General features: G+C 26.8%; 2 protein-coding genes across 8 annotated transcripts; one reads left to right on the plus strand and one right to left on the minus strand.

Moving 5' to 3' along the window:
• Window positions 1–167: 167 nt before the first annotated feature.
• Window positions 168–2,454, minus strand: LOC123262719 (cyclin-dependent kinase 2-interacting protein). The gene is made up of 4 exons (XM_044725079.1): window positions 2,140–2,454; window positions 1,569–1,783; window positions 520–628; window positions 168–421 (listed from the first exon to the last, which is right to left on the minus strand). The coding sequence occupies exons 1-4, from the start codon at window positions 2,162–2,164 to the stop codon at window positions 225–227; spliced, it is 546 nt and encodes a 181-aa protein (XP_044581014.1). The 5' UTR covers window positions 2,165–2,454; the 3' UTR covers window positions 168–224.
• A 2,247-nt stretch (window positions 2,455–4,701) lies between these two features.
• On the plus strand, window positions 4,702–11,995 carry LOC123264124 (J domain-containing protein DDB_G0295729). Of its 7 annotated transcripts, XM_044727237.1 has the most exons (5): window positions 4,702–5,191; window positions 5,317–5,393; window positions 8,511–8,648; window positions 10,242–10,711; window positions 10,961–11,995. In XM_044727237.1, exons 2-5 carry the CDS (start codon window positions 5,382–5,384, stop codon window positions 11,235–11,237), a joined length of 897 nt encoding a protein of 298 aa, XP_044583172.1. In that variant the 5' UTR covers window positions 4,702–5,191; window positions 5,317–5,381; the 3' UTR covers window positions 11,238–11,995. The 7 variants fall into 7 exon arrangements, with proteins under 7 accessions (XP_044583172.1, XP_044583173.1, XP_044583171.1 ...); XM_044727238.1 differs by lacking the exon at window positions 5,317–5,393; XM_044727236.1 differs by lacking the exon at window positions 4,702–5,191 and having other exon boundaries at window positions 5,241–5,393.
• The last annotated feature ends 386 nt before the right edge of the window (window positions 11,996–12,381 follow it).

Raw genomic sequence — 12,381 nt, forward strand, 5'->3', positions numbered from 1 at the left:
GTTAAAAAAAAAAGAAAAAAAAAAAAAGGAAACGCTCAATGTTCAAAAAATCTGAAGCTAATTAAACTGCTCACAGATTTAATGTCAATTCCAGTTAAATAAAAATAACTCCATACAATTGTCATAATTATCATTGCTGTCAAGATTAGATAATAAAGAAAAGTTCGTTTTAATTTTATTAATATTTTTATTTAATTATAACCGTTTGATGGTTACTCTTATTGTTACCTATGGCCCGTTTCAACGAGCAAAGACTCCAAAGTTACATGTAAATTATGAGGAATCATTGGTTGATGTACCCAGGCTGCCAGGTGAAGCATCTTCCAGGAATCACTGGAACCATGCGCAACGTTTTCCAGAATTTTCCTCTTCAATTCTGCTTCCTCTCTGTAAGCTTCATGAATCTGCTCTACCGCTTTCACTGATTGAATGATTAATTTAATGATTTTTTATTTTTTATAAAGAATTAATCCATTTTATTTATTAGTCTAAAAATTTAATTAATAAAAAAATATTTACCAAAATTTTCAACTCTCCAAGTTACAAACAATTTATCCTGGATTGTTTGTAATAGAGCTACTGTTTTTATTTGGCTAACCGCGCGATTCAATCTTTCGACTATTGAATCCTAGAATTAAATTAAAAGAAAAAAAGTACATATCGACGGCTTAATTAGCAATTTGTCTAACTCTTTATTTTTTAGAGGGTGATTTTTTAACATTTCGATGTAGCCAATAATCCAATTATAGATTATTTGAATGATTTAAACCTAAATATTATATCTCTATTAGATATTAATGATATTAAATGGTTTTTTAAAGTGATAATAAATTTTGAACTAATTATTTTTTTCGTACTAATAGAAAATTCTCTGAAATGGAGTAGGACAATTTGCTAATTAGAACGTCGATATTCATTTATTTATTACTAAGGTATTTTTTTTTTACTGGTCTACTTAAAATACATTTTCTACAAATTGATAGTCGTGTTTTTATTTGGTAATTGCCACTTAATTTCAACTTTCTTTAATTTATATAAGGTAAAAGCCCCAATATATGATCATGTACCAGTATATGATCATATATTGGGGCTTTTACCTTAATGATTAAATTATAATATCGTCAACTTTACTCGAATAAATTTATAAATTGAACAAGAAATCAGATTTTTTTATATATTGCTCATGACTTTCGTAAATAATGTTCATTAATTAGATGTTTCATTATAGATGTTTTTAATTAGAGGATATTAATTAATACTCAGTGAAATAGATTGAGTGGACTTGACACCGAATAAATATATAACATTACAAATAGAAATATGATTACTCACTTTAAATAAAGATATTTTAAATAAACCAGTAACACTAGCATTAGAATTTCCTGTTTCAAATTACATATTTATTTTTTAATAACAAGGAAGTAAAACTTAATTATAAAATTAATTTTATTCATTCTTCCGATCATATATAGTAAGAAATAAAAATTTCATTGTATACAAAAATAGAAAATTCGTATGGTCACAGATTTGACAAAGGAATTATGAAAAAAAAAAAAAAAAAAAATTACCAATTGATCAACGTCCTCTTCCAACTGGTCACAAAGATCCTGAAGACCTTCTGAAAATGAATCATCAGTTTTCATTGCTGTTATTGACTTTATTATTGACAATCCATGCAAATGAATGCCGTTCCATTTTTGGATATCTCCATGGATATCAGCGGCCAAGTCCTTGACAATCCTCGAATTTCCAGTTAAATTTTTCTGCGTTGCTTTTGGTGAAGCTGGAAAATTTTATTGTTACTTTCTCGTAAAAATTAGCTCATTACATCATTGTAATAAAATAGTTTTATTTTTATGATCCTTCAGTTAGGAAACATTTGATAATTTTAAATGTTAAAATTGATAATTTTTTTTTAACAAGTTCTATTGAAAAACTAAAAAACCGTCATGTAAGGTAAAGTACCCAGTAGCTGCTCAGGAACCAGTACCTGCTCACTCCACGTATTTGTATATCTGCATTTGTGGATATAGATCTACAAATACATGGAGTAAGCAGGTACTGGTTCCTGAGCAGCTATTGGGTACTTTACCTTGTACTATTTTTAGGATCATAAAATTTTTAATTACAAAAACTTACTGATAACTCGTGAAAATTGTTCCATTAAAATTTTTTTATAGTATATACAGAGTTATGTACTATAAAATTTTTTTAAACGTTCGAAACCTTATATTTTTCAAGAAATTATTACTATGTTAAATGATTAATGTCAATTTATGATTTATTTTTTTCATTTATCATTTAAATAAAATATTGCACTAATTATTATTAATACAAACAATAAATAAACTGCAATAAAAACTAACAACGTGTATATAGGTGACAACAATTAAAATTACACATTTTGATAGGTTAGGTTCAATTGAAGTCTCGCTGTTTCGGCTACATGTGAAATTTTTTTTATGTTTACAAAAATGACCTAAAACTATGTATCTAATATATATTTAGAAATTTAATTTTGAATAAATTTGTTAATCAAAGAATCTAGAATTGAAATTAAATGAAATAAAATAACTAACATGATGTTAGATTTAAAATTTCTGAATTTCAGAAAATATTCAGTACTGTTCAAATTTGAGCGGATTTAATTTTTTCCATAAAATGACATTTTTAATTATTTTTCAAAAATATGTTTTTATTTTAAGAACATCTGAAAATTATTTTTTTATAATTAATTATCAGATAAGAACAAACAATTTGTTAAAGAGATTTTTTTATAATAAAACTTTATTGTAGATTTAAAATTTCCTTAATTGAAGAAATTAAATTTCTTTAACAGGCGAGACCATCTTTTTCTCGCTTTGCTCTCACGGAGTTCAACGGAACTATCTCTGTCGCACTCCCAACAGCAGAGCAATTGCAGTTTCGATTGGTTTCACGAAACGAATGAAATTTTTGAAAAAAACGCTTTGTGGTGAAATAGTTTATTAAATTATCTATTATCTCTAAAAACGTTTTTTCAAAATTTCCATTCGTTTCGCTAAGCCGATTGAAACTGCAATCACTGGTCTCGGCTGTTAATTGAAAAAAGTATTTGAAGCTCTAAGATTTTATTTTTTAGGTTTTTCAGCGACAAATTTTTAGAGTAACGGGTTCTTGCGCAGTCTTAACAGGTAAGTAGCGCGAAAGAAAAATTTTACAATTTTATTTGCATTTTTTTTTTAATCGATAAACTTGAAAAAATTTTTCACCATGTTTACGTCAAAATTTTGAATTTTTGCCCTGCTTGACAGAAAAAAAATACTTTTTTACTTCAAGTTAGATATACCGACGTAAGAAAGTGATGCAGAAAAGAATCAAGGGATGGCCTGCAGAGGCAGTATTTCTTTCCTTATAAAATTTCTCGATAAATTGGTAATTTTTAACTTATGACGCCTTAAACAATTATATGGTTACTAAAAATTGTTTGCATCACATTTGAAGAGCAAGAATTTAATTTTTTATGTTCCTAGACTTAAAAAACGAAGAAAAATTAGATAAATCATGGATATAAAAATGTAAAAGGTTTTTTTCTTTTGCAGATGAGAAACTATTTTAGATATTAATTTTTAACTTAGTAATCAAACAATAATATAATTTTTAATCACTATATTTAAGAAGAATAAAAATTGTGTCCACAGAAAAGAATTTCTTTACTCAAAAATTAGTTAAAATCTACAATTGAAATTGTATAATTAACATATTAATTTTTTGACGGAAGAATATCAATATTTGTTTTTATCATTATAAATGAACAAATGAATAGCTTCGCTTGAATTGAATAAAAATTATTTTTCCATTTCATTTCATATATTTATTTATTAGGATACAATCTTTAGTACATTCAGCTGAAGTTCAATAGAAATTTACAAAGTAAAAAGCAAAGAGTAAAAAAAAAGATATTAATTAACAGATTAATTAAAAATAAATTAATCGAAGCTATGGGAGCGAATTTTTTGGAGGCAAAATCGATTCCGAGGATTTGTCGTCGGGTTTGGTGGTACTACAGTGATCCTGCATTTTAGATGTGCTTTATATCAGCAAAGTATAAAAATAAAAATTATTTTAATCGATTCTATCAATCCTTCAGACAAAAAAAATCTTCTTATGTCACGAACATAAGTTCTTATTATAGTTTTTTTTCTCAGTGTATCTTTAGGAGGAGCTCTAAATCAAGCTTACTTTAACAAATTTTGATAAAACTAATGAGCCTCAGAATCAAAGTCACAATTATAAAAACAATTAATGATATAGTTATTAAATAACAGGTTTAAACATTTTTTGTATAAAAAGCGGTATAATGTCAACCGGGAGTTTATTAAAAGGTTTGCGTGCGAAAAAAAAAGTTAATCAGAGAAAACGTTAGTTACTTCACATTGTGCATTGTATTGCTTTTGTTTGGAGAACGGTGATGTGTAAGAGAACAAGGTCACTTAGGTTTACTGCTGGCTGTACTGGGTAGTCAGTGAACGAGTTGAGGATCTCGTGGTACTCACTGTTGACCGGTGCTACAGTTACATTTATCATTTCGCTCATGCAATTTCACTATTTATTATAAAAAGTCGTTAATAATAATCGTTTTTGACGATTAATTAACCATTTATTCTTTCACAAATCAAATCATTCATAAATACAATAACTTATTAATAATTATAATTATAAAAATAATAAAAAATTAATTGTTTCACAGATAAGGTATCAGCAAATTAAAGAAATATCATTCAGTCTAATAAAGTGAAAAAGTGAAGAAATAAAAAACTAGAGGTGACAAAATTTTATATTTGATATTCATAATATAAAATAAAACTTATGTTCAAGTAAAGCTGGAATTCAACCATCAAGTTTGGCCAATATTTGTAACACGTATGTCTGGTCAATTTTCCATAAATAAATTTTAAATATCTTCACTAAAAGTGTGTGTACTTTTAAATATCTCACTTTTACAGTTTAAGTGAGAACGACGTTGGTTTTTATGTAACAACTTTTAGTACATTAACGCTAAAAGTTAAGTTATTAATTCCCTGATGTGAAATATATTTAAATACTTAGTAATAATTTATTAAGACAAGTGTGTGACGTAACTAGAGTGATAAACGTTTTTGCTGTAAATGTTTTTTAGTTTGCCATCTGATAAAAAATATACACACGGATGGTATGTGTATACCTAAGTATAATACATAAGTACATAATATAGTTAATATACATCTTTATATATAATATAATATAAGCATATTAATACATGAAGAAATATTAAGTGTGTATCTGATATTGAATCAGTTATAGCTGTGCTAGCTGATAAAAACGTTTTAGATAATAAATTTTTCAACACAATAGACTTTAAAATGAAGATGGAGGTATGTATTCATCTATTTTTAATTGCTGACATATATTTAATATACCAATTACTAATTATGGCTATTAATATTATTTTGATTATTCAAATGGTATTTCTTCTTGTGATAATGTAGATAGCAATTGATACTCGATAATTTTTTTATTTAAATAAACTAATTAAATGATTAGAAAATTTAAATTTTAAGTCATGGTGGTAAATTTAAATATCTTCAAGCGCATTTTTTAAATAACTTTATTTTACTTATCGGAGTATGTTAATTGTTGCAAAAATATAAATAGTGTAGTATCGGTTATTTTTAGTGTTATTGTAAGTCGTAAATATTGGAAGAAATATTTTATGTGTAAAGTGAAAAACATTGAGCACGCTCGAATCGTAAATCATTTTAATCACTGTTCTAAGTTCTAATGCATTAATATGCTATGAAAAAAAAAGTATAAAACAGACAGTTTTTTTTCCAGAAATAATTATTGAAAAAATTTCTGTATAAAATTCATTCGAGAATAATAATTTGTGAATGTATAATATTTGTGAATGATTATTTTTTATGTATATTGAATTTGAAAAATTAAATTACATTTAAATATTTACTTTAAATTGAAAAAATAAAAGATATTGATTTCAACATTTATATACTTCATTCGAGTAAAAAAATTTTTAATTGTACTTGAAGTTCTCCTTCAGTTAACATTTAAGAAGAAACGTTAAAATTGAAAATTTTATCTTTTTTTTTTGTATAAAAATTTCTGTGGTAATCTTTAAAACTTTAATTATTTTTTTTTATAAAGTGTAAAACAATAAAAAAAAGTGTTTTTTGTTGTTAAATAAAACGTTTGAAGACTTTCATATATTAAAAAAAAATTCTTATTGTAAAATATCATAAAAAATTCATACTGTCACATAACTAATACGTCAAAGTCCGACATGTGCAATTAGTTGAGAAATAAATGATTTGTGTTATTGCAAATGTGTTTTTTTTTTAAATTTCAGTATTTAAAGGGGGTCTAGAATACAAGGTTCTTGTGCTCCTGATGCGCGACCAAGAATTACGAGCGTTGAACCGACGTACATAATAAATAGTTCCAGAGTCCGTGGTTTATTGCTTATAAATTATAAAATACCTATAAATAATATTATATATAGATATATAAAAAAATTTTAACAATCGACGCGGAAGAAATTACAAGTCAATAAATTAAAGAATTTACGTCATTAAATGATTTATAAACTTAATCAGACTTTCCGTAATCTTATCACTTATTTTGAAGAGCAATTTAAAATTTCAGCGTAACAAATAATTCTCAAATTAACTTACAACTTATAAGCTACAAATTATAAGATTAAATTTATATAAGTATATTTTCATTATATCGAATTCAGTACGATTTCATTCTCGATAGTGCCTATAATTGGATGACTTTCACCGGTTTTATCTCAAAAAAGAATAAAAAAAGATCGAGTTTGGAAAATATATGTTACGAGGCTTCGAAGAAGAGTTTTATACTTTCGGCGGGTTTTTAAAATTAGTGAGGTAAAAATCGAGGTGAACAGATGGCTGTTACATTATAACACATACCTATATATTTATGAATTTATTTAATGTGTGTATGTGTGTATATTGTATGGTGTATGATGTATGACATGTGTTTTTAGTGTATGTATTCGTGTATGTAGAAAGAGTGTCTGGCCCATTTCAGTTGGGAAGGTAACAGACTGAGTTACAGTTAGTTGGAGCGCGCGCTTCGTCGCATCTACACCACCGGCATTCCTGGACTCCACTGGCCCGCGTCTTAGTCTATATAGTTTGCTTTTTTATAAATAAATATCATCACTTAGACTCAAAACGTTGGGCAAAGGTTTTTACCACTTTTATTTATTATTTCCACGTACGATTGTGATTAATATTAATATTTATCATCTTCTTCATCATCAATATTATTGTTATTAGTATTATTTTTATTATTATCATCATCATCATTGGGCTAAGTCCTCAGCTATCGATTATCAACTATTGATTGGAGTTTTTGCTTAATCTTTTAAGTCTTCATTAAATTTTTGCTTTACTTCCAGTGGTGAGTCATTATAAGTGTCCGCGGTGGGATTTTGTCCGCATGAGCATTATATTGCTTCCGCGAAATTAGTATCGGTGTAAGCTTGACGGAGATGAGGTTAAAGAGTGTGTGATCAACTAATATAATTGCAATAGCAATAGTCGACAGAAATTGAGAAGTTCTACTGATTGGAAATTTATAAGAAAGTCAATTTTGAAATATTTTGGTTACGGATATTTTAAATTCTTGTGGGATACTAACGGCGGTTTGAATTTTTTTTTTAAATAAATTTAAATTAAGTTAAAGTTGAAATGAGTGTTAATTTAGTAAACAGTTATTTTTAAAGTCTAAATAAAAAAAAATTTACAATATTGAAGTTTGAAGAAAAATGTATGAAAATTAAATTAGCCGACATTTGAAATTAAATTAGCCGACATTTCACATCTAGAAAATTTTAAAAATCATACGTGGAATTTTTAAAAAATATTTTAGTTCTAATTTTTAATTAATAAGAAAAATAAAAAATTTTTGAGTGTCGGCTAACTTAATTTTCATGAAAAATGTTCATCTTCAGTCAAATTTTTTTGAAATGATACTGAAATCAGCAGACACTATTTTTTGAATTTTATTTAACAAATAAATTAACTCTAGAAAATTATTTTAAAAACTTGCATTTATAATTTTTTACAAATTGTTACTTGAGGAATTTTTTTTGTCATTATTTATTCTTAAAAAAAAAAAAAAAAAAGCCCAAAAATGATCAAATGTCTGTTAATTTCAGTGTTATCTTTTCAATCATACTTTTAGATAATTTGTTGAAAAAAATTGGGAAATTTTTGTAATTTTCTATGTAAATTTTAGATTTGTTTTGGTGATTAGAAATTAAAAAAAAAATATATATAGTACATTGACATTTGTAAAGGAAGAAGAAATTTTATTTTTAAAAAGTAAAAATGCTTTTCAATTTCTATGGGCTATAAGATTTCTTAAGAAAAAATAGAATAATTATCAAAAGTAATTTAGTATTTAAATAAAAATAGCGAATAACTTTGGTTTAATTTTCTCAGGCTGATTTGAGGAAGGAGCAGTTGAAGAAGGCTACAGACAGGATACAGCGTGAAATTGAAGAGGTCACTGAGCGTGAGCACGAGTTGAGAAACGTCGGAAGTATTAAAACAACATCACACGAAACTGTTGATTCTAAGGTGATTGTTTTTATTTTTTATGGTTTATGTTTTTATTCCTATAACTATAACCATCACTATTACTACTTATATTTTTATTTCTATGAATAGCAAGTTGTGGAGTAAAAGTGTAAATAGAAGAATAGTTGAGTTTAGCCAAGACCTGAGTCAGCTCATATCGCATGATAATTCATTTAAAAAGTTTCGTGATTTAGACAATTGACAATAGACGGATGTCTTGGCTAAATATTGACTATTTTCTCTGGAATGTCATGAGAGACTTTATTGTGAGAAGATTTTTTTATGCTTAGGAAATATCTAGACTACGAAATATTGTGTACTTTGTCGTGGAGAAATACTTGTGAAAATACTTGTTGATACAAGTTAAGTTGAGTTGTTAACAAGAAGAAAATGAGAAGAATGTATAAGAAGAACAAAAAATAGGAGCAAGAAAACCACAACATTGTTTATATATCGTGTAATTTAATTATGTTTGATTAGACTTAGTAACTAGATAGTTAAGTTTATAGCCCGATTTATCGCCGTCCTTATTATTACAGTACCGCAGATAATAAATTTCTCAAATAAAAAGTTTAATTTATCTGCAAATAGTCTTAGTTTTAAAAATTATCAGTTTATTTGGGTTCTATTTCGTTTGAAAATTAAATAACCTGAAACACGTGGTAATAATAAATAATAGTTGGTATTTTTTCTATCTTCGAGGTCACGTACTCGAGCGACGTAATAATCTGATAGAGTCTTTACAGACTTGCCTCAGGTGTCCTCATGTCAATTCTTTTCACGTAAAATGACAAACTTACAGTATGTAGTGTATTGTACATAGTGTATAATATAGGTGTAGGTACTATGAGTGATCTTTGTTAATATAATACATATTTGTATCACGTATTTAACGTCATTGTACTTGGATCCTTGTAATTTCCAATACCGTCATTATTGTCATTTTTCGTTGTTATTATTATTATTATTATAATGGTTTCATTTTTTCTTATTTTTATATACAAACTTGAAGTAAATGAGGCCAAAAAGGGTGAATAATAATGTCAAATTATTATTTATTTAATACCATCAACAATTTACATTTTGTATGACAATAGTTTTTTATCTAAGAAAAATTGAATAAAATTTTACGATAAAAAATTGAGATTGAAATTCTGGGTAAAATGTTAAAAATGATAAGAAATATTTCTTGTAGAAAATAAAATTTTCTATAAAAAATTTTTATCAATTTAGTGATATTGATAATCCTTTCGATAGAATTTATTATGAAAAATATTAACAAACATGTAATCATAAATTTCAAATTGAAAAATTCGAATATAAAATTTTTAAAGATACTAATTTTATTGATAAATTTAAAAGAGCACTATGTTGTAATCATAATCACTAATCAGTGTCTAATTAATGTAATTATTTCACCTGTTCTCGGGCAGTAATTAATTCAGTCTGATAAGAAAAAAAAATCACCATAGATAAATTTTTAATTAGTACCTCGGTCTTGGATGAAAGTTATATTAATAATTGGTGAAAGTTTGATCCTATACACAATATAATCATAATAAATATATTTAAATAAATAAATGAATTCAACAGGTTCGGCGGATGCCACAAGCATTAATATCGGGAAAGTTAAAACGCACTACGTCGACACCTCAGATATTGGAGCCTTCAGTTACGCTGACATCAATCAACAATAAAAATAGTATCAATAATCATCTCACACCCAAGATGACTAATGGAGTAATATCAGCACGTACAACGCCGACCCCGCTGAGGTTCGCTACCTCACCCAGTCAAAAAGGACTAATGCACAGGTTCCTGGCAACACGCGGAAGGATTTTCAACAAAAACTCATCACTACCTGCCGATTGTTTGTCACCACCTCCGACTCCAACAATAGTTTTGAACCCTCAGAGCATTCGTGCTCTGAGCAAAAGCTTGGAGGTGAGGATAGAACCTGATGACGAGCCGAAGAAACCACAGACCAGGAAAGGATACGTTCCGGTTGAAGAGAAAATTCAGAGAGAACTCAATGATATGAAAGAACGAGAAAATGAATTAAGGTATTGCTTATGTTTTTTGTAAATTATATTATGAAATGTTTTTATTAATACCAAAAAGTAAGAGTTTTATTTAAAAGAAAAGTATTATTCTCAATTCTTTAAAAATATTTAAGCTTAGTTGAAATTTATTTCACCTAGGTTATTTTTTTGAGTATAAGTAGTATATAGGTATCAAAGGTGAAAATAAATAATTAAATAATTATAATGATGTGAAATTACATTATTAATGGTGTTAATAATATTTTTTAGGTTGATGAGGTCAAGGATGCTGGCTAAATCTCAGCCAAACCTGATTGAAATCGGCAATGACAATGATTCAGATATTTACGATGGTTCGAATTCTCTAAGAAGTGGGACATCCTCGAATACACTTAATGACGATGACTCAGATCGAGGAGAAAATAGAGGTGGCAAACACAAACCAAATCCACGTCGTCGTAGTACACTTATTGCTCAGTGGGAAAATCTTATTGCCGCTAATAAGGAGTCTCTGGAAAATGGAAATGAAAATGAGAATAATGTTTAAGAAATAATTAATTACTTTATCAATTATTAATTACTCAATTATTAATAATTTTTACCAATAATTTACGTTTATAACTTACTTTAGTACTCAAGGGTAAAAAAATTTCGGTATTTTCTTCACGGAAATTATTGCAGTATTAAATTATTCAATTTTAAACATAATATTCAATTTCTTAGTATCTGTTGGCTAATAATTATAAATTATTAAAACGCTTCACTGTAATGAGTAATAAGTTATGAATTTTTAACAAGTTACAGAAACGATAAATTTAGTCTAGAGAAATTATTTACAATCAAAAATGTGTGCAATGTCAACACAAGGCTTTGAAATTATTTTTATATAAACATATCGACATTAATTAGTTTTAAATATTCAATAATTATTATTATTTATATTTATAAGTTATTTTAATAATTAATATTGAAACATCTGTGTAATTGTTTCAGCAATTAATTTTCATAATAAAATAATTTAAACATAAATTATTTACTCAGGTTTCATTTGTAGCCGTTAATCGTAATCAAACAATATAATCGATGTGTAATTGGTCTTGCGGTTAGTAAATAGATTTAATGATTTATTTGAAAAATATTATCTTTAAATAATAATAATTATAATTCCCGCTAAGCATGCGTAGATTTGTTGGCAAGGGAAAAGCGCGTGGGCTGAATATACGCGTGCGCTCTTTCACCCGATTAAATTTCAATTGATAAAACTTTATCAAAAATACAACTTTTTAATTAATTGTACTACTGAAACATCTTTATTTATCTGGATATTAATTCTAAATAAATTTAAACTTTTATTTAATTATTTAAACAAAAGACTTTTAATTTTTAAATTCGTCTATTTATAGACTTCGAAAGAGATTACCGATTATGAAACATCGGATGTTGCGTTTAATTAATTAAATAAATTAATTATCCGGTGAAGTAGATAAAATAAAATAATAGAAATGATAAAATAAAAAGTACAGATAAATGTAATCTCAAGAACGTCTGTGTTGTCAATTCCTTTCTACATTTTTCGTTGATTCGTCTCGGGAACGATGACGATATGTGCGCATTCTCCGTGAACGGATCGATGCTGGAAATAGCTCAGGCCGGAGTACGAGGTGAGTCGCCTTCGTCAAGAGCCCGAGCCT

This window comes from Cotesia glomerata, linkage group LG4 (genome assembly GCF_020080835.1).
Source record: "Cotesia glomerata isolate CgM1 linkage group LG4, MPM_Cglom_v2.3, whole genome shotgun sequence".
Classification (NCBI taxonomy): domain Eukaryota; kingdom Metazoa; phylum Arthropoda; class Insecta; order Hymenoptera; family Braconidae; genus Cotesia; species Cotesia glomerata.